The 27752-nt window shown below is 42.0% G+C and overlaps 1 protein-coding gene across 4 annotated transcripts in view; it reads left to right on the forward strand.

Moving 5' to 3' along the window:
- LOC147263938 (dedicator of cytokinesis protein 4-like) overlaps window positions 1-27752 on the forward strand; it is a 130475-nt gene that overhangs the window by 33492 nt on the left and 69231 nt on the right. For all 4 annotated transcript variants that reach the window (XM_086202316.1, XM_086202317.1, XM_086202318.1 and 1 more), the window contains exons 2-12: window positions 5321-5404; window positions 7303-7343; window positions 8266-8321; window positions 8417-8513; window positions 9123-9271; window positions 12148-12232; window positions 19752-19903; window positions 24904-24985; window positions 25140-25200; window positions 25387-25519; window positions 26902-26990. In XM_086202316.1, coding sequence (XP_086058442.1) covers window positions 5321-5404; window positions 7303-7343; window positions 8266-8321; window positions 8417-8513; window positions 9123-9271; window positions 12148-12232; window positions 19752-19903; window positions 24904-24985; window positions 25140-25200; window positions 25387-25519; window positions 26902-26990 — 1029 coding nt within the window. The remainder of the gene's footprint in view (window positions 1-5320; window positions 5405-7302; window positions 7344-8265; window positions 8322-8416; window positions 8514-9122; window positions 9272-12147; window positions 12233-19751; window positions 19904-24903; window positions 24986-25139; window positions 25201-25386; window positions 25520-26901; window positions 26991-27752) is intronic.

Consider the following 27752-nt stretch of genomic DNA (forward strand, 5'->3'; position numbering starts at 1 on the left):
TGTACAGTATGATGGCTGCTGGGATAAAGAACCTGCAGTAGAGTTCTTCTTACACTCTGGGTGCGGCCGTATGTTATTAAAGGAGCTGCCTAAAGCCCCCAATCTCTCATGAAGTGGGTGAAGGGGATTGTCCATGGTGGATGTCAGTTTGGCTAACATCCTCCTCTAACCAGCCTCCTCAGCGGACCTCTCTGTAATCCAGCTTGTCCCCCGTGACACACGCCCAACATTGGCTGTATCACCGTCTTGAACCCTTTCATTGAGATTGAGGCATTTTATTATATTGTTGCTTCTCTGTGTCTTTGTTTGAATTATAACTTTGCTATTACAGACGTTAGTTCTTTTGATCTACTGCATTTCTGTAGCATTTGCCACAAATGAAAAAAAAAAAAAAAAACTGCATTCATTTTAATCCAACAGAAAACAGGCATGGAATTGTCATTCTGACAGTTTGTGTGGTCTGTTTTGAGTGTTTTTTTTTGGTTTTTTTTTTAACAAAATGCTTTCAAAAAGTGATGCATTTTGGCCGTCGTACAATGCGCATTCCTGTCATGTACAAACTCTCAACCTGTGTGACAGGCTGAGATAACATTGGCTGTCAATGATACGGAGGCCCGAGCTGAACTTTTGTGTCAAACAGTCATTTCATGAAAGTAATAACTTTCTTCACACCTCTGCTTTGAATAGTCGTTCTCCAAGAGAAGACTAATTGATGCTAGCGAGGGCTTTGTAACGCTGCTGGGGAGGTTGCTATCTCCACAAGTATAAAAGAGGTGAAAAGGATGTGGGGGCCGGCAGTGTGTGTGTGTGTGTGTGTGTGTGTGTGTGTGTGTGTGTGTGTGTGTGTGGTGTGTGTACTTTCTTTCTGTGTGCACAACTGCTAAATTCGATCGAGTTCAAGCCCTGGATTCTCAGCACCATCGGCTTCCTCTCCCCTCCTCTCCTGCTGCCAGCCGCTGCTCATTCCCCGTTTTAAATGCATGATGCCACTTGCTTCCCAGCATTCCAAGCTTGGCCACAGAAATCCCCCTTTTGCAGAGTGTAAGATACCCCCCCCCCCCCCCCACACACACACACAGGTCAGGTTATTCTATCTCCAGCTCACACTCAGGTTGTCCGATACCTCTGCTGTCATACTCATGAGCTTGTGTGTATTTGGGTCTGCAAGAGTAACTCTTGTATGCATAAACACATCCTTGTGGTCTGGATTTTCTTGGTGTACAAGATTCCTGAGTAAGCCCTTGTGTCGGCAGCCACATTCAACAACTCGCTGCCTTGGGTCCATGATGTGGTTGCAGTTGTTTGGCAATGGATGCGTTTTTCTGCACCACATGGAAAGATAAATTCCTCAAGCTTGTGATTGTGTGTGTTGAGTTGGCAAAGGCACGCCATAGTTGAGCTAGTTTGGTCTCAATTGGAATGTTTTGTGGCACGAAGGACATTTTTGGTTTGGTGTAATGCAGGTCAGTCAGTGTTATACTTACTGTATTCGACATGCAAACACACGACACCCAGCAAAAGGACATGAAAAGATGTCTTATTTTGAATATTCAAAGTCACTCCCCCTCAGAGTTATCAGAACTTAATCCTCATGCAAACCTTCGGATATTTGCTTGCGTGTTTGTCTGTTTCATGATGTTCACATGTATATTCTTACACACCAATGAAATATTCATGAACCTTGCATTTGGCAGCAATGGAGACCAGTGGAGCACCACCAGTTGCTGTGTTGTTAAATTAGCATATTAATGATATAAATATTGTATAATTAACATGTGGGAGGAGATTATGTGTGTAAATCATCGTTGGATCAGTCGCAGAGAAGAAAGGGTCAGCCTAATGAGGTTAAAAAGCTCATTAACCAGGGCTTTGAGTGAAATTTGCTGTGTTATTTAGTGCGCAAAGTGGGTGAAAGCGCTGAGAAAGAAATCCTTCCCATCTTTATGCTTCTTTAGAATTCTGTCATTTAATGGTGATGCTCTATAAACCCCCTGTAAAATTAAGTCTGGCAGTGACATAAACATGAGCTTAATCAGTGACGCTTTACCTGCCTCAATCAGCCATTGCTCTTTGAGAGAGATCAGGATTTTTTTTTGAAGGAGGAGCGCTGGTGTTGTCTCACTCTGGACATGCAGCAGTTTTTGTTCTTCTGTGGATCTTAGGTACATTAAGGAGGAAACAAACCAAACTGCATGTGGGTAACTCTCCAGGCTGGGTACGCTGACTCTTTCTGTTTTTCCTCATGAGAGGTCTTCTGAACCGTTCTTTGTCTGGCCCTTCACTGAGAACCAGTGTGCCTAGGGTCACCCTACCAGGGGCAAAATGCCCCTGACAGCATAGCTCTTTAGGGTCCTTAGGGCGCTCAAACTCCTCTGCCACCGTAAGGTGACCGTCCATGAGAAGTGAAACTTTTTTCTTCTTCTTTTAGTCGAAGCTGTTACAGCATTTCTCTTCATGACCTTCACATAAGCCATGTATTCCAAAGTGACAGTGGCTAGAGTTGTGACAGCGATGAATGCTGACATATTTAACCCCGTGAAGACTCACTGACACTCTGCATCTATGTCAGACCACCAGCTCTCCGCTCGTGAATTTCCTCTCTGAATTTTATTTTAGCTTCTGTATCTGCTCTTTCTCCCCCATTTTTTTTGCGCATTCGTCAAACCTGATTTCCTCATCATGCTCGATATCTGTTGAGAACATCAACGTATGTACGGCTTTGCCCTTCCTGTCTCTTTGTCAATGTGTCTTATTTTGTTTCTCCATGTGTAGACCATACAGGATGCCATAATTATGTCATCCACACAAATCAGGAATTATCTGGAATTTGCCTTTTGGTGGCGTCCGTGGCAAATATATGTTACGGTATGTGACGCGTACATGTAAGATTTCTCGTTATCTTTCTTGACGTTAGTAACCACCGTTATCTTTGGAGTAATCGGGCAACCTAAGAAAAGGAGACCAAAAAAAATGTGGCAAAATAGTTAGTTCTTCTCCCTCAAGAGATCTCTCTCGGTGCATCATTCGGCACCTGTTCCAGCTCAGACAGGAAAAAAAAAAAAAAAAAAGACTTGAAACCGAATAGTCTAGATCATCGCAACTAAGAAAGTGGGGTTGAATTCCTACATTCGGGTCACCGTAGGAGTGTTAATATGCCCTGCCCCGGAAGTGAGGGCTTTCTCTGTGGGTGTATGTGTGTAATTGCAAGCGGTCAATCTTTGAATGAATTACAAAGTCAGATGTGTTCTGGTAACAAATCCCTTGCAAAAAAAAAAAAAAAAAAAAAAAAATGTTTTTGCAGCTCAGGGGATAACTAGCAGTTGGCCAAGCTTCAATATGAAATGCAGAAAGAAAGATACAGAGTTACAGACGGCCCCAGGTGTCTTCTTCACTTCATCTGCAAACTCTGTGTCAGCATGAGAGAATGGGTGTATCGCTAATATTTCTTTTTAAAAAGCCAAAGGAACAGCGGTTTCAGCAAATTCGGCTACAAAACACGTGAAGTTTCCCGCATCGAGAGGACACATTGTAATAAATGAGCACTCATTGCAATGAATTTCATTAAAATAAATAATGTTTTTAAAGAACATTGAAGGAGCAGTTATAAAAAAATTTCAATTTGCTGCGCTTTGGCACCAAAATCGCTTTGAAGAAACTCACAGCTTTACTTTTCTGAATGTGAAATGAATTGTCTCCCCTATGTGTACATGAGCATTTACCTGTGTATCAATACAGTGGGCTGATCCCTGGTACGCCAGTAGAGCTCCGTAGGAACTAAAACATTCCAGTTGGATCACTCTCCGTTCTGCATGGCAGCAACCCTTGTTATACATTACCACTGCAAATCCCCGTGAAGCTGTCTTTTTATCTTTTTATTCCTCTGCATGTGTGACCATGTGTGACTATGTCTGTATGCCTTCTAACGCTACTGTTTGAATGGGCTACTTGCGTAGCTCTAATGTGCGGACATTTTTGACAGTGTGCTGGGTATGTGTGTCTGCGTACGGATCTGTCAGCGTTCCAGTTTTCATCGCGGTTCTTCTGCGAACGCCAGAGCACTGTGGTTGACATATAAGTGGGTTTTAAGTGTGTGGGTTAATTCATTGTGTGAGTGTGAGTGTGAGAGAGAGAGAGAGAGAGAAGAGAGAGAGAGACAGCAGGACATGGCTCTGTTTAAAAAGCCGACTGAACAGCTATGAAGTGATGATAGCTGTTAAACTCCAAGTGCAATGTAGAGTTCAACTTTAATGGTCCCTTAGCAACATGTCTCCTCATTGTTTCAGTTATTTTGATATGATTTAGGACAGGTCATTAAAAAAAAATCCGTTTTTCAGATAGGTGCGTAGGTGTAAGGTTTAAAAAAAAAAAGGAGCGACAATAGGCCCTCATTAGATACGAACAATGGAAGTGAGGGTGTTTCTCCTGCGTGTGTGCTTCTGTGCCACTACAGCTGTGGGTCAGGTTGTCCATCTGTCCCTTTCTCATTTATGCAATATTTCAGGAAGGCCTAGAGGGAATTTCTTCCTTGTCGCACAAATATCCACTAGGAATAATGGATAGAATGAAAACATTTCAGTGGTCAAAGGTCAGAGGCATACACAGTTTATTAGCTATATTACTAGAGTAGGAAAACATTAACTTTATGTCCAATGGGGGCTGGAGCTTATCTCAGCTGACTCTAGGCGAGAGGCGGGGTACACCCTGGACACGTTGCCAGTCCGTCGCAGGCCATTGTATTTAGATGAATAGATATGTGTAAATTCTAATGTGTGACATATGTTCAAATTCATCCACTTCTGCTGCTCATGTTTAGATTTCACCTCAGAAAAACTAGACATTTGTCTAGTGTGCAACTTCCTGTTTCCAATATGTGGAGCTTTTTAGGATTTTTTTTTTTCACTTATATTCACATATCTCACAACTGATTTTGTCTTGTATTTAACAATATTGTCTCTATCTATCTATCTATCTTACATACACATAGTATGTAAGGCCTCATGGTAAGATTGCTGTAACTCAGTGTTTTTGTTTTTTTTGTGGTTTGTTGTATCTGAAATATAACTGTTTAGAGGAATATTGCATAAGATTTTGGTGGATTTTGGTACTGACAGAGATTCTATTATCTTCTGTTTTAGTTCTCCCACGCAGATTATTGATTCGCGCCTCTTCGTTGTTTATTTATGCCGCCATTACATCAGCATTTGTTATTCTTTGATTGCTCAGCTCATCTTGGAATGATTTTATAACTCTGCATAAACAAACCGTACCTTAAATAAACTCATGTGGGCGTGCTTCTTTTTTTTTTTTTTTTTTGTCCCAGTACTCGCCAGTTTCCGAGGGACCGTCCAGCATGGCCTCCCACTGGAAATTGGTGACACAGTCCAGATCCTGGAGAAATGTGAAGGTACAGTGTGCACATACACGCACGCAGATAAACACATCTCTTATGTGCACACTCTCTGTAGAGACAAATGTGAGACAGAATAAGGAAGGAAAGCAATTTGTTTTGCTGGAATGATGAAGAGAAAACATGCTCCCTTTTGTGCATGTAAGCAGAAACGGACATATTGTTTGACGCACGCTCCCTTGCACAATGGTATTTCCCCTTTTCATTAAGCTCACAAATGAAGTGGATTCATATTATTATGCATGTAACACATACTTGACACTTACCTGGCAACAAACAAGACATGGGCAAGGATGTGTGTTTGTACGGAAATACCGCTGAGGTAACATCACACCTCTCACTGACATATTTTCTCCAACAATGTTGCGGTGTGCGAAATGAGCTGCTTGATGTCCACGATGAACGCCTGGAAATTAATATTTGCAACTGTTTCCTGCACTGCAAGTTAGCGGCTTTTCTCTCCTTCCTGCCTACACCGAATCTTTTTTTTCTCCTCTTACGCTGTCTCTTCCCTCTGCTTCATTTTCATCTTGGTTTTCTCCACAGCTCCTTTTTTTTTAAAAATTCATGATTAATCATTCTGAAACTTCGATTCTAAAATAGGTGGCTTTGACTCTTTTAAAAGGCACCATCACCAGGGACGTCACTCTTTCAAGAGATGAGATTTTGAGTTATTAGGTGGAGTAATATTTGTCCGGCATTTCTTGAACGACCGCGTACCCACTCACTGCCTTTTGGAAGACAGAAACACACAGGCATGGTGAAGAAAGCCAGCCGGCCAGAGGGATGTGATATTGCAGTAAAACACCCAGAGGAAGTAGACAATAGCACTGCCAGCGGAATGCTTGGCTCAGAAGGGAAGGACAAGCTCGAGAATGCTGCCAGTAGTGACGGGCTGCTGACAGCCACGGAGACGGGCTAATGACCCTGCCTCATGCCGATACTGTTGACGCTTTAAAACAAGCGCCTTTGGCCCATAAACACACCACCTTAAAGGTTGATTTTTACTTGACACTGGCTCTAGTAAATGTATATCGTATACATATCTATTATTGATGTGTCACCGCATAAGTAATAGATAAGTATACATTTATATTTTTAGAACTGTGCTATTGAAAAAAAAGTGACTCATCTAGGAAATGCTGAGCCCATCTTCCACCGTCCAGACAAGTTCCTCAAAAACTATTCAAGTCACAGATATTGGCAGGACACCCAGCAGTTCAGTGACGAGACAATTCTACACACTTGAGCTATTTAGCTAATGCTTTAGCTGGTAGATGTACAACGGCGTCCGCAGTGTCAATTAGCAAATTGGAAAACAACACCGGCCTCCTATGTGTGTTAGTTAATACCACTGTTTGGATTTACAAAAAGCTTCGACTGTGTGGCCCCAGCCCAGATTGGAGTGTAATGGTGTGAAAAGCATTCTCTCCTCTCAGCACCTGCCCTGCTTCTACATGTGCGTACATGTCAGAGGTTTCTCTGCTGCATTTTACCCGCGGTCACGGCAGACCCCATTTTAAAACACATTCAGGAGTTGGCACAACAACAGAAACATTAAAGGCCCTTGAACATTAACTGGAGATGTTCAATACTGAATTGCAGAGAAGCACACATGCCTTATTTCTCCCGGGATTACCTTCCACTATTAGCGATCAACGGCGAAAAAGCTGTTTGGCGCTGGTTAAAAGCGAGAGAGCGCTACCCTCAGTGTTCCCAAGATCTCTGTCCTCGGTCCTCTGATTTTTGTTGCTCTGCTACGGATTTAAGATTTTAAATTTTGTCTGCGGTCTTCACGTTTGTTTTGTCCTTTTGAATTTTGAACTGGTTTTTAATTATTCTGTATAAAGGTGTGATGTTCCAGTGACGTACTAAAGATGAACATGTCTCTCCAGGTTGGTACCGAGGATTTATCCTGAAGAATCCAAATGTTAAGGTCAGTGTATGTGTCCGTGTTTTGAATCGTTTTAAATACATTTTTAGGCTCAGTCAATCCTTATACCCTTCCGACTTTTGACGTTTGACAGTAAGTCAAGTGACAGAGCGTCAATGTTTAAAATTCTCCCCAGGCCTGTAGTTGTTAGCCGCAGCCATCAATTTTACACAGCAAGATGACGCCCACCATTCACAGATTTCATCAGCTGTACTTTTATCAGGATCAGAATATTTTATTCAGCTAGCTGGTCCAACTCTACTCTCGGGGTCTACATGAAGAGCTTTTTGAAGAGGTGGTCTGGGTTGTCTGGCCGTGATCCAAACTCAATCTATAGAAAAGAAGGAGAAGATATATGAATAATTGCAGTCGTCACGTGGACTAGTCCAGTTCATGGTGGTTTTTTTCCTGTCTTATTTGAAACGTACGCCCGATAAAAGGAGAATGCTTTCACGCAGCCACCATGAATTGGTCGGTGTGAAAACAAACCACATCAAGGTGGAAATGTTCCAAGTTCAACTCACCAACCGATTTGAATCAGAATCTTAAAACTAAAGGTGTGAAAACACCCCGTTACTGAATGGAACCGTCGCTATTTTTCCTCAGGACACCTGCGCCTCTTCTGGTTTGACGATACCAAATGTCCTCTGTGTTGGCCACTTGTAGTTAGGTGCTAGTTAGGTGTGTTCAGAGTCTCTGTTTTTTGACTCTTATCTTCAGATACTGAACCATAAGTTTTGCTTTGATCTCTGGGAGTCAATCGGAGCAACTTGCCGTCTATTAGCCTCAAATCAAATACAAACACACTTCTTTTTTCTTTTTTTTTACTTTTAAAACCCTTTGCTCCTTACTTTTGTCTCTTGTTCACTCTCCTCCTTCCGCGAGTAGGGAGCTATTTATTAACCTGTTATTTCTATGTCTATAGGGAATTTTCCCATCTAGCTACATCCACCTAAAGAATGCCCACGTCAAGAATAAAGGGTAAGTAACGTGTCTCTCCTTTTTTTTGAATCCCTGAGGGAGTGTCTCTGTGCAGAATTTAGTACAGTTACTTTTTGCATCCTTTTGTAACCCAGACAATTTGAGACAGTCATCCCCGTTGAAGACTCTGTCATCACAGAGATGACGTCAACGCTTCGAGATTGGGGGGCCATGTGGAAACAGCTCTACGTGGTAAGATGTCACTCTTTCCATGTCTCTCAAACACACACACACATCCAAAACTACGAGGACACACACACACATACGCACACACATGCACACATTGCTTTAAATGTCACTTCAGGAAACTGCCTACTTGGGTTTCTCATAAAGGAGATTTTATTTGACCCTGGGTAATTCAAAAGCTGCAAACACTCAAGCTGTTTCTCACACGTTCATTAGTCTGGATTTATTGTGTTTGTGGCCTATTAAGCCATCTCGGGTGCTGATTAAATTGAGCTGATGAATACTTACAGATCAAAGTGCATACATTTTGGCGAAAAGCAGCAGGACTCTGAGGCTAATTTGCACAAATCCACTTTAAGTCCTTCTGTCTGCTTCTCTCCACGGGTCGCCCTCTTCCTATCAGCTTCGATTTGGTGCTCAAAATTTGGATTCTGTCACCTTTTAACTAGCATGTACCCAACTCATCTCAATACTTTTTATCAGTCCATCTCTTTCCCACTGTCATCCTCATTCGGTCCTCACATCCTGTCAGTCCCCTTTTATTCAATGCCTTTGACATGAATTCTAATTTTTTCCTCCCCCTCCATCCCACCCCACTATTTCCTTCTTCTACAGAAGAACGAGGGGGATTTGTTCCACCGGCTTTGGCATGTGATGAATGAAATCTTGGACCTGAGGAGGCAGGTGTTGGTGGGCCACCTCACCCATGACCGCATGAGGGATGTTAAACAGCACATCACAGCCAGATTGGACTGGGGCAACGAGTGAGTGAAAGAAAGGCAGATTTCCATTTAGAACTGGCTTCAGGGGTATGCATGTTTTACTGTTCCAACCCAAAGGACCGTATTTCCGTTTTGATGTTTGTTTCTACTCTCATACTACCGCCAACTTTGCAAGTACACCTTTACGGTTTTCAAGCCGTTGGAATCTATTCATGTTTCATGACTACAAAAATCAATTTCAATGAGTCAAGCTTTGGTCGAGAGCGGCAATCAATCACGGCGAACATGCAGTCATATTTCAAAGCAGTTATAATTTCATTGTCATTCAGTTTCCGTTGCTGTCAAGTTTCCTATAACAACTGAGTATAGGCTTACCATCAGGGAATTATTTCTGTCTCATGCTTTTTTTGGAGTTAAGTCTGGACATTCAGATTTTCCCTTTGATCCAGACCAAAAATCGAAGGTGCTAATTCTCCTCCAAAAACAAATTCCAGACTGTTGTCGGACCAAACAAGCGAAGCGTGCACGGTCCTCTCGAAAGGTCAGGACTCCCTCAAGTTAAGCATGCTTCGATTCAGTTTTTGCGAGAGCTTTATCTGACTTTATGCAGAACTAATACAGAAAGCTAATCAAAATGCGTTGAATTGTGGGTCGAAATGTGGATGCTGCAGTTGGAGAGAAGTGAAGCAGAGGATATGCGCGAGCTCTGCAAGACAGAGGAGAGACTGCAGCATGACCGCTAATCACTCTAAAACGATTCCGATTACCAATGAAATTACTTTGAAGTTTGAAGCTGTTCAATACACCAGTCTTGAATTATCCCAATCCCTTCTTTCCAGTTGATCTTTTTGCTGTTTAAATCACGTACAGTAATGGAACAGGATAATGAAATTTATTAAAGCAATCACAACATGGCGTAGTTTTCAGACAACCCGTGCGTTCACGCACCATTTAAAAGAGTACGTTACCCACTGATCTGCAGCAAAGGTCTTGAAACGCCCTTCAATTCAGAATGATGCTAAACTGTGGCATTTCTATTTTGGCTTATTACTGCCTTACATTAGACAGTTTCTATTGCAGGAACCTTTTCAGGAACATTTTTAGCAAAAAAAACAAAAAAAATGGCCATCCCTGTGTATTTGGACAAAACGTCACCGCCCTTGGGATAGAATTTTCCAGTTAGCACACTATTGAGTTTGCAAGATGCAGTGTTTCCTATTGGACAATGACAACTCTGGCGAACGTCAACTTCGTGACGCGAAACATGCGCTGCACTTTGTGTCACAAGGACCAGGGGTTGACAATTCTTAACACATTTACTGATGCTTGAAAAACAGGTCTTCTGGAGTTCTGTGATTCTCTTTTCACCTCTGAATAACAAATTAGCATCTATTGACATTCATATTAAACAGCAACAGCTACAACAATTTTATTATTTATCAGCTCTGTGCTTTAATGTTTAAAGATGCGGTGGAACTATGACAAAGACTTTAGAGTTTGTAGAAAAGTTTCTGGAAGAGTCCAAAAAAGTTTAGTTTTCTTCAATTGATAAATGCTACCCTTTTTTCATCGCCTACCTCTAAAGTCTGAAATACAGCACCAAGAAATCATTCCTCATTCCTGCTCACTGCTGTTTAGCAACATTGGGACAAAAAAAATGGTTCCTGTTGTTTTTGTGATTGAAAAAAATTGCTTAAGATTGTAGCTGCCAGGAAAGAAGGCCTGATTGTTACTGCATACGCGTTAGTTAATGAGCTATATTCAAATCTGGAAATCCATTCTTATTGTCTTGTAAAATCTTGGTTCACATTAAAAGTCTCAGGTTCAATAAATATTGAAGCAAACAAAACCGCGCTGGGAAAATTAACGTCTCACATTCCTATTTTTGGAAACCCAGAAAATCGCGTTGAACTCGACGGAACAAATTGCGGTTGAATGCTTCCAGAGAGTTTCCCTCGACCTTTGACCTAACCCTTTTCAGTTCATCCTTTAGTTGGAGTGAACGTCTGTGCCAAATTTGAATAAATTCTTTCAAGGTATTCCTGAGATACTGGGATGGACGGACATCCTGCAGTGTCTTATTGCTTCTTTTCACACCTTCTCTTGCTTGCCCTCTCCATGCTCCTTTGTGTTTTGTTGTGGCCTGCTGTCCTGCATCCTCTCACATAGCGACAGCTCTCTCCAACCGTCTCTCTTGTCTCCGTGCCATCAAGAGTTAGATAAAGTAAAATCTCACAACTTCTTTCATTCTGTCCGTCCCCTTCACTCTTCTGCATTTCTTCTCTGCTGGCTGTCCTCAGACACACACACACACACACACACACACACACACACACACACACACACACTCTCTTATTGAGGAGACGGGTGGAAAGATAGACCCTCGCTGGAGGTTTTTTGTAATGTTGACCGGGCATGTCTCTTTTATTGCTGACAAGGACACACAGTCTACCTTGTTATTTTGGTCCATTGAGAGAGAGGAAGACAGGAAAAGTACGGAGACATAGGATATGAGAAAGGATTGTGGGTGGACACATATAACAATGCAGAGGAATAGAGGATGTGATAAGAGGGAGGGGAGAAGAGATGGAAGGAAGCAATGGGACAATAACAGATAAAGAGAACAGTAGGCATAACAGGAGGCTAAAAGTAGAGGTTTTTTTCTTCATATATTCCTCAGAGGAGATGACAATCTGTCAGGTTTATTTAGATGACTGACAGGGTTGGTGTGCTATCAGTTGCTTGTGTGTAAATGCAACTCTGAGTGTGTGTGTGTGTGTGTGTTAGGCTAAACATTCAGTCCCTTTGTTGTTAACTCTCAATTTAGTAAATCTTGACTGCTTCACTTAAAAGAGAGAAGGAATCTGTGAATGAGCATCTTTGTCATATCACTTTCTCTCTGCGTGTTTGTGTTTTAGACAACTGGGTTTGGACCTGGTTCCGAGACAAGAGTTCAGCATGGTGGACCCAGATGAGATCAGTGTCACAGAGCTTTACAGACTGGTGAGTGGGGTTGCAATTCTCTCTCTCTCTCTGGCTCTCTCTCTCTCTCCCCCCCCCCCATATATATATATATATGTGTGTGTGTGTGTGTGTGTGTGTGTATGTATATATGTGTGTGTGTATATGTATATATGTATGTGTGTGTGTGTATATGTATATGTGTGTATATATGTGTGTATGTATATATATATATTTATATATAATCAGTATGTATGCATAGATAATGCTCCAAAAAACCTTTGTTTTTTTTTTTACATATTATTCAGGTGCATCATTTAGCCAAAGGATGGTTTACCATGTTTGTTTTTCTCACAAGGTGTGAGGCTTTCAAATGGCTGATGTAGTGGGAAGCTACAGGGAAATAAAGGGACTGATTTTGGTTCCACAAACATAAAGAATATCAGACAGCGTCACCATCGGATCTTTCTGATAGCTGAACAGGTTCAAATGAGATATTGATGCAAGATCTTGCCGCAGTTGCCACTGAGCTCATTTGGTGGTCAGAAAAATAATCGATTCAATTCAATTAATTAAGAAAAAAAAAAATTTAGAAAATTGACCCTTGAACCCATGCATGGACTTTGCCTGTAAATGGAGATCTTTGATTAACCAGCGGAGTGTAGCTCTACTGTATGCCTTTGCTGGGTCTAGCCAGCCTGAAATTAAAAGAAGATTTCAACATCAAAAATGTACCGTCTAAATTGAGATATGTGATGAATTCAGATTGACTAAACTCTACTGCAGGTTCTTTACATTTGCGCTCAGAACCTAATTTACAATTAAAAAAGGAAATATGCAAGAGGGCAATTGTATACCCTAAAAGTATAAATTCTTCCTACATGTCTAGAATGCTGCAGGGATGACATGTTTTGATGATTGATGGTTTAACCCAGAAGTTAGCAGTGCCATGGGCTTAATCAGTCCAAAGCAAATGGAGTTTTTACATTGTGACCTTTGGTCATTTTAAGCATTTTATTTTCTTTTTTTCAATAATTATAATCAAGAAATCAAAGCCACTCAATGGACCAGTGGCATCTGTTATATTTAGTATTCATTCAAAGAGTGAAATTGTAAGAAAAAAAAAACCTGAGTACTGTGGGTGTTAATTTAACCCTTCTCCATACGGCTCATTCTTTTCTTCCTTTCCCAACTATTTGCACGCTACCTCTCTTTCCCCTTTCCTCCAAGCACCAACTGCTGTTACCATAGCAACCATTTCTCTGCCCTGGTACAGTGCAGGGAGAATTGCGTCTCCCCCCCCCCCCCTCTCTTCCTCTCTCTCTCTCTCTCTCTCTCTCAGTGTGATGGCTCTCCCCTCACAGGGGTAATTGAAGCGCTTAATCCATCTGTTTCTTTTTTGTTAGTCAAAACAAAAGCAGGCATAGCAGGAGGAAATCTTAATGCACCTCCATTAAATGCCATGCAAAATGAGCAATTTCCACAATACTGGGAGGGAGATAGAGCCAGGCAATCACTGCTGCCATCCGTGTAGAAACACGCAGACAATTGCTCACACACAGCCATAAGACACCACCACATCAAATGACATCAATATTTCCAGTCAGATCTTTGTTTATGAGAGCAGCGTCTTTGTTTCTATCGCGCACTGTGCCGCTGTAGAGTGGATTAATTAAATTGAGATGGGGATCACGTGTGTGTGCGTGTGTGTGTGTGTGTGTGTGTGTGTGTGTGTGTGTGTGCGTGCGTGCGCGCACTGAAAAGGCTGAGGGATGTTATTGTGGGGAAATGTAGCCAAACCACCACATAGAATTATGTGATATCTGGTCATGTGAAAAAGACAGAATATTAAGATGGATAAAGGGGAGAAAGGTAGGGAAGACGGTCAGTGTTCATTATCCTGTCAAGAAATATGCAACTGCTTATTTTAGAAATGCAATTTGTGATAATATGGTCCAAAATCCCTTTGTTTGCAATCACTTCTTGGAAAAAAAAAGTCCCCAAATTAGCAACTATTTCAGTACGGTTTCATTTTCAAATTGGCTTTTATGGCTGAGGAATTAGTTTGAAGTAAATGGGTTAGCATTGTTAAACACCTGGTTCCCTCGTCTCAAAATTGATGGGATTTATTGAATGGTAGTACACAAGCTGAATCAATTTTGATGTTTGTTCAACCAGAACAATTTTGTCAGTAAATACCACGTTTAAATTTCAAAGAATCTATGTCCCTTAAAAGTTGCCAAACAAGACTCCGGAGGTTGTTGTAAAAAAAAACCACAAAAAAAAAAAAAAACAACCAGTGAAGTTTATTGTGTTGACATTTGAGTCGTGTTCATTGTGCAGTAGCGTCACGTTAATTTTGCATCGCCAAGGATTGCATTTATACATGTGAAATCAGAAAGACTGCGTTCATTTTTGAAGGTGACCTTACTGACTAAGGCTCATAATTTTGTTTGCCAAAAAGCGTATTTCATAACAGTAATCTAAAAATCCAATGTAAAAGTCCCACTGACTTTTGATTGAGGGAACCCATGGTGATGATAACCTCCAGGTTCACAGCAAAATGTCTTCACCCCTTGAGGCTCTTATTTCATATAAATATCAGATTAAATCATTTTGTGTCGCATGAAACATAGATTATAGTGATGAACATGCCAAAGTCTGCAGTTTTCTTTGTGAAGAAATGATGCACTAAGGTGTCAAGTGGCTGTCTTTAAAGCAAAGCAGCAGTTAAGCCCTTTTCCCACTGGCCAAACAAATCTACTCACATTGGACTTTTCTTCAGTCCCGGGTCAAATAACCCTTTTGTACATAGAGGTATTTATCAGCTCCAACTCTTATGAGAATCGATGGGAACACAAAACATGGGTGAACGCTGTAATTTGCGGCATCTTCTGGGCTTCCAAACTCTCTCTCTCTCTCTCTCTCTCTCACACACACACACACACACACACGCACGAAGAGCAGCCTGAGCCATCAACGATATATATGGCAATGAAATCTCCACTGATAGCGTTCGTGTTTTTGTTATCTCGGCCAAAAAAAAATGTACTAGACTGCTTTCAAGCAGTGGCGCTCTCTAAATATGTTGCGTCCGTGTGGAGTTAACACGCTTTTACTGCAGCTACCTAAGATTGCGTCCCTTCCGATGTGCTTTTGACACCGTCACTGTGTAGTCATGCATGTGGTCGCTGTGTCCTTGATGTGGAACATGACTTACCAGAAAAAAAAAAAACCCCTGAAAGGCAGCTCCTAGACTTCTTGCAGTGGGGTTTACCCTGGTTTGAAAAATCATCAAGTATGCAGGTGTGTGCAGTGGGAAAGGGGTGTTCTAAATGTCATATTACGGCTGTGAATACACTAATGTGTAAAAAGACACTGATGTCAAAGTACTGTGTTGAGAGAAAACGGGTAGAGGAGAATAAAGTGATGTCAGCCCGGGTACTGCGGACAGGCCGTCAAGGCCAGTGTGACCACAGGCCAGAGCATTTTTAGGGGCGTGGCCTTAAATGCTCCTGTGACTCTTTCCCTGATAGAAGTTTTAAATCAAGCTCAAGCTTTCTGTAGTGGAAAGTCAGCTCTAGATGTCCCGTTTCTCCTTGCAGACTTCAGTTAGATATCACAGATCAGACAGAAGTCTCTAGCTCAAGTCTGGTGCTGGGCAAGCGGTAGTAGAGTTTCCTTTGTGACTTCAGGGTGTCTCTAAATTGATACTCGCTGTATTTAAGATCATACCCTCTCATCTCTTGCTTCCTCCTTGGTGTCCCTCCCTAAACCTTAAAAGGGTGACGTATAAGAGGAGGCTTTGGCAGGGATATACTGTACAACCCCTGGAAGTTTCTCTGTAAACTCTGTTGAAGCTCCCTCACGCTGTTCAGGAAAAGATTACAGAACGGACAATTATCAGACACTGGTTCAACACACAGGCTGTCTTTGTTGTCCTCTTCTTGTTGGCTTATTCCTATCCAGCAGGTTTAATGACACACTGAAGAAACCCCGTCATGAAATTCGACAGCGTACGGTAAATCAGGTCAGCCATTCAGAACCAAACTAGGAGCTCAGGTCGGTTGCGCAGATAAATACTGACTTGAGTTAAAAAAAAAAAAAAGAAAAAAAAAAGAAAACACCAGCACTGTTTTGTTTGTTGATTAACTCCCAATGTATTGTCTTCTGGGATCTCAGGGCAGAGCAGTCAGGACAAAACAACACATTCATCATTTTGGCAGATGTTGCAGTTGCGCTATAATATTCTGGCCTGCTTATTCTGTGAGGACGATGTTATGTTTGGTTTTTCTATCACTGATTTTTCCTTTCCAAGCAGTTATGGATTCGAGTCCCTCAAGGTATACATTGTTTCCTTCCAATTTCATCACAGCAGGATGAGCAACTTTATCAGCTTTTTTTTCTCTTCTTTTTTTCTTACATACTATAAATTTTTAATGTTTTGCCCCTATCACAACAACATTGTGATGATGAATGTGCTCAAGATGAGCAATTCTTCTAAAAACTTGGTGGATTTAAGGACTTCAGTGCCTTGACATAAATAAAATGAATCCCTTGGGGCACGGCTACATGTCTAGCTGCACCCAAGAGAATGGTGTTGTTTTCAATATGAAGTACCAGTACAAGGATGCTTTACCTTGAAGGTAAAAAGTTTTTTTTGCCAATTTTAAAGTGACACTTCACCAAAATAGTGTATTTTGCCGTTCAAGTAAACACAAGAAGGTCTCTTTTGCTCACAAAACTGCATCACTTCTTTCTGACTCCACAGTGTTGGAAGAGCCAGCCACATATATTTAGCTTAAAGCTAAGCTAACAGCGTCCCACAGCCACTAACTACTAAAAAAAACAGCAAAACTATCCAAACACGGTTTAGGTGAAGGTCAGATGTAGGGGCACCAGAAACCTCCCCGTTACAGCTGGATGCACTTTCATTTGTGTTCATGCCTGTTACTTTTTACATGAAATAATCCTTTAAAGTGATCTGAGCCAATCATGGTTGGTATTTTATGCCCAGTACTGTTTTTCAGGCTGCTTATTATCAGCATACTAAGATAAACAATGTATTCCGGCAGACTTGATGTATTCAAGTATCATCACAATTTGAAGGAAAAAAGAGCGCAAAATTACGATTAAAATCAAACAACTAAAGGATTTCTGATTACTGTGGTCACATTCCGTCATCTCTCCGATTTTTACAACAGAAAACATCCTATGAAACTTTTAAGACAAAGACGAAACTGTCTCTATTACATCTTTTCTATTAGCAAAGATGATTTTGGCAAGTTCATTTTTGCATGTTATGCAAACAGTATTGTAGTGCGATCATATTATTGTTGTGCTGCACTACCTCTCTTAACTTTCTTGGCCCTTATCCTGCCCTAAGCCCCCCCCCCCCCCCCCCCCCCCCCCCCCCATCTCTATACATCCTACTGCACAAGTGAATGTGGAAGACAATCTGGCAGTGGCTCTGCCAGCCATCTGGTACTGTGTGTGTGTGTTTGTGTGTGTGTGTGTGTGTGTGTGTGTGTGTCCTTGTATTTTTGGATGTTGACAGCAGAATAGCATGAACCAGAGCTGTAATGTGGTGCAGGTGTTGATGTGTATGGTATTTGCAATGCCACACTGAGCAGCTATAAAGTAGACATTTTTGTTCATCTAGTAATAGAAAACATCACTTATAGCGGATGTTATTATTGACGTTGCATATATTCAAGTGGAAAGATACTGAACCCCAAAATTGCTCTTGATGGCCGGCCCTGCAACGGACAGGTGACCTGTCCAGACTGTATTCCGCCTCTTGCCAAATGTTAGCTGGGATAGGCTCCAGCCCCCCCATGGTCCCTAACGGATAAGTGGTAAAGAAAATGGATGGACAGACAGACAGACAGACAGACAGACAGACTACTTTATTATGACGGATGGATATTCAAGTGTTACTCTGTATGGCATTGTGTGTCTATAACATTTGTGTGGCAGTTAATTATTCCACATGAATTTTCTATTTGTCTTAATATTCGTTGTCATTGTCTTCCTCGTCTTCCGCTTATCCGGTTGCGGGGCAAGGAAGCCCAGACTGTCCCCAGCCTCTTCTCCCAGCTTTTACGGGGGAATCCCGAGGCGTTCCCAGCCAGGCAAGAGATATAATCCCTCCAGCGTGTCCTGGGTCGGCCCAGAGGCCTCCTCTTGGTTGGACATGCCTGGAAAACCTCCCGAGGAAGGCGTCCAGGAGGCATCCTCACCAGATGCCTGAATCACCTCAACTGACTCCTCTTGACATGGAGGAGCAGCGGCTCTACTCTGAGTCCCTCCCGAATGACCGAGCTTCTCATCTTATCTCTAAGGGAGAGCCCCCTAAGCCCCCTCTTTACCACAACGGACTGGATCAGGACCCGTGTCACTGTGGATGCTGCCCCAATCCGCCTGTCAATCTCCCGCTCCATCCTACCCTCACTCATGAACAAGACCCTGAGATACTTAAACTCCTCCAACTGAGGCAGGACCCCCTCCTCCCAACCTGGACTGGGCAGGCCACCTTTTTCCCGGCTGAGGACCATGGCCTCAGACTTGGAGGTGCTGATTCTCATCCCAGCCGCTTCACATTTGGCTGTGAACTGTCCCAGCTAGAGCCGGAGGTCGTGGCCTGATGGAGCTAAGAGGACCACGTCAACTGCAAAATGCAGGGACGACATCCTCCCGCCACCAAACTCGACCCCCTCCACCACCCGGCTGTGCCTAGAAATTCTGTCCACTAAAGTTATGAACAGAAACGGTGACAAAGGGCAGCCTTGGCGGAGTCCAACCCTCAGTGGGAACAAGTCTGACTTACTGCCAGCAACTGCTCTCACTCCTCTGGTAGAAAGACTGAACAGCCCTTTGTAAGGGGCCATCCACCCCATACTACTGTACTTGTCTAATGTTAAGCAGCCAAATGAAAGGAATGCAGATCACACTATTTGTTCATGTCAAGACGGTGATTAGCCTACATAAAGATACAGGTTTAAATGAAGAAGATAGCATACTGGGGGCTTCTATGCATGCTTTTATATTGAATGAGGCAATATTAAATGCCACATTATTCTTGCCAAGTGAACTGGCAACATACATTTTCTTTCTTTCTTTTTTTTCATTCGAGCAAGATAAGCTTCCCCTCTGGCCAGTCTGTGATACTACTCATGAAGTCAACTATCTACAGCACACAATCTATTACAAATCCTTTTTTTTGTCCTTAAATATATACGCAAATGAGCTGCAACGCTCCTCCCACCAGTGAAATATCTCAGAGGGATATCACTTATCTCTAAGCAGGAAACTAATCACTAAATACGGCAGCACTTGAATGCGATTGGGTGGTATTAAACAAGATGTAACACATGCCACCACCCCCAAGCATTAACTGTATTTAATCCTACATTGCAGAATCACACAGGATTTACAGTTTATGGATTTCATGTGTTTTTTTTTTTTTAACATTGACAATTCCAGTTTTTAAACCTAGTTTTCATCATTTTTTTTAATCATTTCTCTCCTCTCCTCTCCTCTCCTCTCCTCTCCTCTCCAGATGGAGCATCGGCATCGAAAGAAAGAGACGGCCGTTCCTGCTAGCACCCATCATTTGTTTGTCCACGTGAAGAGTCTGATGAGTGCCAATCTGGGGGAGGAGCTCGAGGTCTTTTTCCACATTTATGACGGACGGGAGAACCGACCACTTAGGTAGAGGGTTTAGAGGAAAAAAATTACCCATCAACATTTTAAGAAATAATATTGACGAATGGATGTAGTGAGGTTTAACTGTGATGTTTCTGACTATTTTTTTGGGGGGATTGTGGAAAGGGCCTAATTTATATACATGATTATTTATTGAATTGTTCAAGTGTTCTTGAACTAATGAAATGTGCCAGTGCCGTCCATATAAAAAAAAGGCTGCGTCGTGCTTGCACAAATAAAACACGCACATCCACATGCTTCTGATGGGGCGTCGGTCAATGACTGAGTTTTTCACAAAGCAACAAAGTGGCATTTCATCACACAAACAAATGGAGTCTTCAAGCAAATAAGAGGCTTGAAAAATACGATTACCAATATAAGCCATGCTTTGGTTTAACGCTCCACAGGGTCACATCAGAGGAACAACGGTGACATTGATGGGAGTGTCTTGTTATTTTATGCAGTGTACAGTAACTGTGTTTAACAGGTTACTGGCAGAAATACGTATGACAGCACAACTTTGGATGACCAAAGTTTCTTCAAGTGGAGAATGGGAGTTCTTCTGCGGTTTCCGTTTTTATCCGAGAAAAAAAAAAATCGTATTCACACACAGAACATACCAGTGGAAGCTCTTTCAATGAGTAAATTCACATAACTTTCATTTTGTTTGGTAAATCAGCTCGTGATTTTTGTTTTTTTTTTTGGAACAAATACAACAATTGGTTTTCAAGCATAAAAGGAGGCAGAGGTTCAACCACTGTGTCTTTGTCATACCAAATTTCTGTATGTGTTGCGATTGGATCAGTTGTCTTCGAAGAAAAACCCGGTGATGGCACCTCGCCAACATTCTCTCTCACTGTCTGGTCACACACATAAACACAGACACACATTTACGCAAGCTGTCTGGCAGAGAGCCATGGCAATGCTTCCCTCTGTGCTGACACTGTCTGTGTGTCAGAGACCAGATGGGGGTCCGACCCGTTGTCTCAGTATCGTGCCAACACCACCAGCCCCTGTGCACCACGGCAGCTCCTTTTGTGTTCAAAACAGGCTCCTTGTCTGTCTCCTTGGAAATGAACTGCAGCGTAATGTGCCATGCTCGCACGCACGCACACACTGCCACTCACACACACAACCATGCCCTGCTTTTTGACTTGTAGCTTTTAAGCATTTCAAGAGAAGTTCGGCATTTTTAACATTTTGTATGAGCCGTAAGAGTTTGGTTTGAAAAGAGGGATGTGTTTATATTCTCCCTCTCGTTCCACTCTTGTTTTACAGAGGTGAACTTGTCTGCCTTTACGTGAAGACATCTTTCCACTTGGCTTCTAAGGATAGACTTGGGGAAGTGTCAGCCAGCAGTGGCAGTTAATTCAACCAGTATTTTATATGCCAGTCCCTATCTATCCTACCCCTTCCCTCCTCCCCCTAGTCTGGTGCGCACACGGCCACTAATGCAATCATTGATATCAAGAGAGAGAAGCGAGTGCCATGGGGACCCGGAGGGGAGGGAAACCGACCATTCATGCCATGTTAATGTGAGCAATGATAGGGGGAGATAAGGTCCCCCTGGGGAAAACTGGTCCTCTTAGCTCGGGTGATCAACACACTGCAGCTGTGTGGAAGAAGAGTTGACAGAAGGGGAGGGTGTGAACACTTGTCCGTGTGTGTGTGTGTGTGTGTGTGTGCGCGCAGGGGTGGTTTAATTGGCAATTGGGGTTTCAACAACGGCGTGCTAATTAGAGTTGAGGAAAGTTTATGCAAAGCCTCATGTCTAATGTGTAGGAATCCATCTTCACACGACTGGGTAAATGGTGCGGAAAGTTACAGATAGCAACTGATGATGAACAACCAATATGGATGGCAAAAGGAACATTTTACAGCCGAAAAAAATCTGTCTATTAAAGTATATACAAATTATTGTTATAATTGATATTCTAAAGCTTAATTCCTTCAATCATGGGAGCCCACCGCCCTGCATTCATAACATACATACTCCTGTGTATAATGACAATAAAGCTTCTTATCTTAGCTTAACTTTTACACGATAACATTCTCTCAATAGCAAAGTATACAACAGGAGTTTTTAATCGTGCGCAACTTATTGTAAGGCACCCTACTCCACTTTAGCTACATGCAGCGTGAAGTCAAATTCTATAGGATCTGTTGGCAAAAAATCTGCTCTTGTGTTCGTACTTTTGGCTGCTAGCTGTGCCAGTAACTTGACTCATTGTCAGGCGCTGCTACATTACAAGGTTTTCTCTCTGCTTATCGGTGGACTGTGAAAGTCACCTAACTGGATTAGCCCTCAGCTCACCAGCTAGGAGGAGAAGGGCCCAGCACGATGCCTTCGCTGCCTTGCTTTGAAAGGGAGTGCGAGATAGAGAGGGAGAACATAGTACAATAAGAATGGAAAAAAAACAACAATATAGTTTCCTCCTCTCTGTTTTTTGCTTGTCCTGCACTTTATTTCCCTTTGTACAAAGGGAGGTATGGGCTATTAAAGGCTAGAGGTTGTTTTTTTTTTTAAGGCAGTTCATTCATCTCAGGGAAGCAATTTCATATTTTAAGTTATATTACAGAGTATATTAGGGTTGCAACGAAATAGTCAACTCATGAAACAATACGAAACATGAAAAAAGGGCTCACGAAACAAAATGCACGCCACACGAAATAAAGATTAAAGAAAATCAGAAATGCAAAAATCAAATATTCTTTATTTTCTTCCTTATTAAGTAGACATACAAGTTATTGCTGCGTCAGTGCAAAATAAAATACTATTTGTTTTGAAAAAAAACAACCAGAGACATTTGTATTTTTCCCTTACAATGCAAATACAAACATAACATTTCACTTGAAAAAGTGCTCGGTTGTTGTAAACAATGAGGACAACTACATTCTTGAATGAAAAGGAAAACAAATATTAAATAATCCTCAGGGCTGCAGTCGAATCTTGATCTAGAAACGTCTGACCTCAGGGAACTGGAATATTTAGCCTTCACAATGGTGTTTATCCTTCTATCAAGCTAGCAGCGCTCGCCGCAGTGTACGGTGTTGTGTACCGACGTAGTTTGCACACGGTTTTTGTTTTACCCACAATCGTCTCACCGTTGCCTTGTCTTTCACATGGGAAGCCAAAATAAGTCCACACAACCGATTTGTAGGATGAAATGAGCGTCCGCGCGTCGTCTTCGTCCATTTTGAAATAATTGTTTCACTTCTTCTTCTGTGGTGTTGTTACAGTGTTCTTCTTCTTCTACGAATGTGTGTATAAAGTAGGCGAAAAAAAAAGCATCCGTGTTAGCGGTGCACGGCGCCGCTTCGCATTAGTTTCTTTTTTTTCCTTGACTTTTTTTTATTTTGTGCGTCTTTGAATTTTTCTTCGTCATTTTTTTATTTTGCAAAATTTCGCAACACCCCTCGAGTATATGCGAACCACCCCATGTGTGATTCAGTGTTCTTGAAACTGAAACCCACATCTTTTTTCCAAATTTCTCATTGCCAGTATTATTCTTAACCACATGGCGATGGCTGCCTCTGTCAGCACATTTTGCCCAGACAGAAATAACCGCCACAACTGTCAGATTCATTTTAGTAAATCTATCACTGACATTAATTGACAATACGCAAAGCATCCCATCATATATTGGATGTATTGCCAGGAACTTTGGTGTGTATAAGAGTAATAACTTCATTTGTCCCACTTGGTTATCCAACATCATCATTAGATCAATATTTTGCTCTGGTAAATCTGATTTACATGATGAGATAATCCTCACAAATGAACGCCCCTTTTCTTATTTTTGAAGCAGAAATGCATCGTAAGAACCACAAAGCTAATGTCATGCTATTAACGAACTACCGAAAGACGCATGGCTTCTAACCTCACCACAGCTAGCTTTGCGCTTCTTCTGTTTTCGGCGCGATAGGGTTTGATGTTGCTGTGGATCTGTAATCTCATTTAGCATCACCCGTGTGAGCAACCACAGTTTTTAAAGTGCACGGTAAAATGCTTCAAAATGGGCTGTATTTTACGTTTCACATTTTATGCTGTCGAAAAACAAAACATGAGAAACATTAAGCTGGTGTGAACCACAGCTACTCTGTTTACTCCTCCCGTCTCTCCTCCGAGGGATATCAGTGTAGAGGACCGCACTATGTAGGGAGCACTCAACTACGAACTGAAAAGAACACTTTTCTGCTGCTTTTCTGTCAGCCAGCACAATGCATGATGGTGTCCAGTATACTGAGGGGTAGTGACCATCGGTTTTTCAGCACTTTTCCTGCGGCATTGTGGAATAATTTGAGTTGAGTTTGGAATATTATCATTGTATTTGGACATTTGGACAGCACTACAAATTGGTGGCTGAGGCCCCCCCCCCCCCACTCCCCAAAAAAGAAAAATCATATCATTATATTATAATGAATGGAACCAGCCTCCCATTCATTATAATATACAAAGCTTGCAGGAGCCACTAGATAACAACTGAATTTTTCTGTGTTTTTATACACATACATGCATGGCAGTTAGAATAGTTTTTGGTGGTAAAACATCAGTATTTTTGCTGGCAGTCTAATGTCTTAAAAGTGTGCGAAAACAGTGGACACTATGCAAAAACACAGTGAATATTTCACTGCCACGGAGGAGTCAATATCGATGCACTTGTGGGATATTGCCCCGATTATTCTTTGTAGGGGATTTAGTTCAGCTACTTAATTCACACTGTGTTTATGTTTTTCATCCCCTCTTTTCCTGTCTCATTCCCACTCTGCTTTGCCTGCCTGTCCTGCTTTATATTCTGTTTCAAGGTTACAGATGGCTTTAGTTTGAAGTGTGAACTGAAGTAATTTCTCCGTTGCCAACTGTTCAGCTCTTGACATTTCTGACATTATTCCTGATCGTGATTCTATTCCTGTTGTAGATTGGATGTTTACAGTGACACTTTAATCATGGCTGACCCTATTCGTCTCCATTTGTGTTCCCTCACTCTGTCTCCTCACTCGAACAGTGAAAGGTTCTTTGTCAGGCTGAATAAGAGCGGGTTGCCCAAGTCTCCAGAGAAGACAGAGAGACAATGCACCCTATTTGTGGTGAGTAGTGAAGATTGATGGGGAGTGATATTAAGTCAAGTAAAACTGACATAATTCCTGTTCCATTAGGCTGAAATCTTACAGCTAAGTCGGTGCTTTGTAGCTTGTTTATTGAATGGGACGCTAAAGTTTTTGTGTCTTGTTTTCTTGTCAGGATTTGGGAAGCAGTGATCTACGGAAGGATGTCTACATCGTTGTACACATCATAAGAATAGGTGGGAGTCACAGTGTTGCTGCTTTATTCCACTGAGGACTACATGTCTTTTTAAATCTACCAGGCTTTCATAACCATGTTGTTTATCTCTGACTGCCTCTTTGTGTGCGTGTGTGTGTGTGTGTGTGTGTGTGTGTGTGTGTGTGTGTGTGTGTGTGTGTGTGTGTGTGTGTGTGTGTGTTTGCAGGGAGGATGGGTGCTGGAGAGAAAAAGAATTTGTGTAGCGTGCAGTACAGGCGGCCCTTCGGCTGCGCCGTGGTCAGTATTGCTGATCTCCTCACTGCCGACTCCAAGGATGACCACCTGCTCAAGGTTTATGCGTAAGTTGGTGTCAACAGTAAATGTTCCGCAAATATTGAACAATGCAAGAATTAAAGAGATCCTTCCGCTTACATGGTACCTGCTTGACTCATTCGTGACACCATTCATTGCAGCTAGTTCTCACAGCAGTGCTTCCTGAAACTCCTGTGGCTTCACTTTGAACATGACTATCAATATATTTTTTTTACTGAAGTTACCTCATTCATTTCTGATGGTGAAGAAAAGAAGAGAATGAACTCATTCATTATTTACTGTTTGCTGCTCACTAGAGTTCAGATCTGCAGTCAAGAGACCAAAATAAAACTTTTCTGAAGATTTGCTGCTTCAAGTGAATAAAGATCACGGCACAAAACACTCGGAAAATCTCACCATGAACAGAAGAGCACAGGTCTCCTGCAGACTGGGGATGTCTAACCCACATACTGTATTTAATGTAACATCTCTATTCCTTGAAAAAATAGTGATTTTTTACTGCTGCAGTCTACAAATTGTAGTGACTTTACAGAGATGATTCTCATGACCATGCAGCCAGTTAGTGCTCTATAGTATTCTGATGTCACCTTTAAGCATTGGCGTAGCCTGCTTGGAACCTTGACAAAGGACCTCCTTGATATAGGAAAAAGTCCCTGGTAAATTGTACTATCCACGATTAAAACAAATAAAGCAGAGTTTTGCCAATGCAAAGCTGCCTTTTAGCGTGTTTAACACATAAAAGTATGCACAAATGTTTTTCCAATCAAAAACTAGAAGAAATATGAGGCTAGCCAAGCTGGTGCTGCAGTAAGTGGCTCAAACCCAGAACCTTCTCGCTGTGAGGCGACAGCGTAACCCCAGCGTCACCCTGCCACCCTTGGTGGAATAGCAGTTTTACGAATAAATAGAAACGTATTGCACGTGAAAAAAGATGAGAAACCAGATTTTTCTCTCCAGTATTAGCAGTCGTCTTTCCTGGTGCGCTTCAGAGGCCTGGCGTTGTCTCACCACCACTGGTCGTTATGTGGTCCAGTATACAGGTAGCCCTGAGGGACAGAGAAGTCTACTGTTGACGTAGTAGTTTGACCTAAATACGGTAGCTGTTAGAACAGATTGACTGCCTAAATACACTCAGCTCTGAAGAAAATTCACTGCCTTCCTTGTAGCTGCAGGAACACGAGGAAGTATTAGGTGGATTAGCGCTGAAATTCTGAATGGAATGTTTTCAGAATTAGCCTTAGACGAGACGTTATGTTAAATATGTTTTCACCTGACCTGGCCTAGTTCAAAACAGTGAACCTTCTTTTTCTTTTGCATCTGTGTGTGGTATGAAGTTCCATCAGAGGTTTCATGTGTTAAAAGATGTACTTTTTTTTTTTTTTAACCCTCTCTGATCTCTCTATCTCAGGTGTAACACAGAGAGCGAGTGGCATCAAATCCATGAAAACATCATCAAAAAGGCCAATTCCAGGTACAATCTCTCCGGTTCCAACACAGGTAAGAAAATGCCAGAATGGACTCACCATGCTACTTCACATACACATGTTTATAAAACGATTGAACTTCCCTGATTTATTTGTTGCAACACAGACTCATTGCTCTTGAGGTATGAGACAGGTTTGTGGACCCTTGTCCACTGTATTGTTGCATGGTACACCTCATGCACATCAATTTCCTCTTCGGTTGTTTCAGCATGTAGCCTGCCATTAAGTTGTATGTATTCGACACAGCTCAGACTTGGTCCAAAGCACAGCTGAAGTTTTAAGGTAGAGGTTCAATGAGTCCATCAGTGAAATCACGTGTACTTTCAGAGTTCAAGTTAGATATGACAGGAACATTTTTGTTATTTTAAGGATGTACTGGCCCATAATATGAAATCATCCATCCGTCCATTTTCTTCTGCTTGTCCCGTAAAGGGTCGCGGGGGGACTGGAGCCTATCCCAGAGGTGGGGTTCACCCTGGACAGGTCACCAGTCCATCACAGGGCCAACACATAGAGACAGACAACCATTCACACTCACAGTCACACCTACGGTCAATTTAGAGTATCAATCAGCCTCGTCCCCTCTTGATGTCTTTGGACTGTGGGAGGAAGCTGGAGTACCAGAGAGAACCCACACAGACACAGGGAGAACATGGAGACTCACACAGAAAGATCCTGTGCCTGAGCCAGGACTTGAACCTGAACCTTCTTGCTGTGGGGCGACAGTGCTGACCACTGCACCACCCATAATATGAATATGAACATTTTAGTTATA

This window comes from Aulostomus chinensis, chromosome 4, assembly GCF_037954235.1.
Source record: "Aulostomus chinensis isolate RoL2024-O1b breed Wild chromosome 4, RoL_Achi_v1.0, whole genome shotgun sequence".
NCBI classification, from domain to species: Eukaryota; Metazoa; Chordata; class Actinopteri; order Syngnathiformes; family Aulostomidae; genus Aulostomus; species Aulostomus chinensis.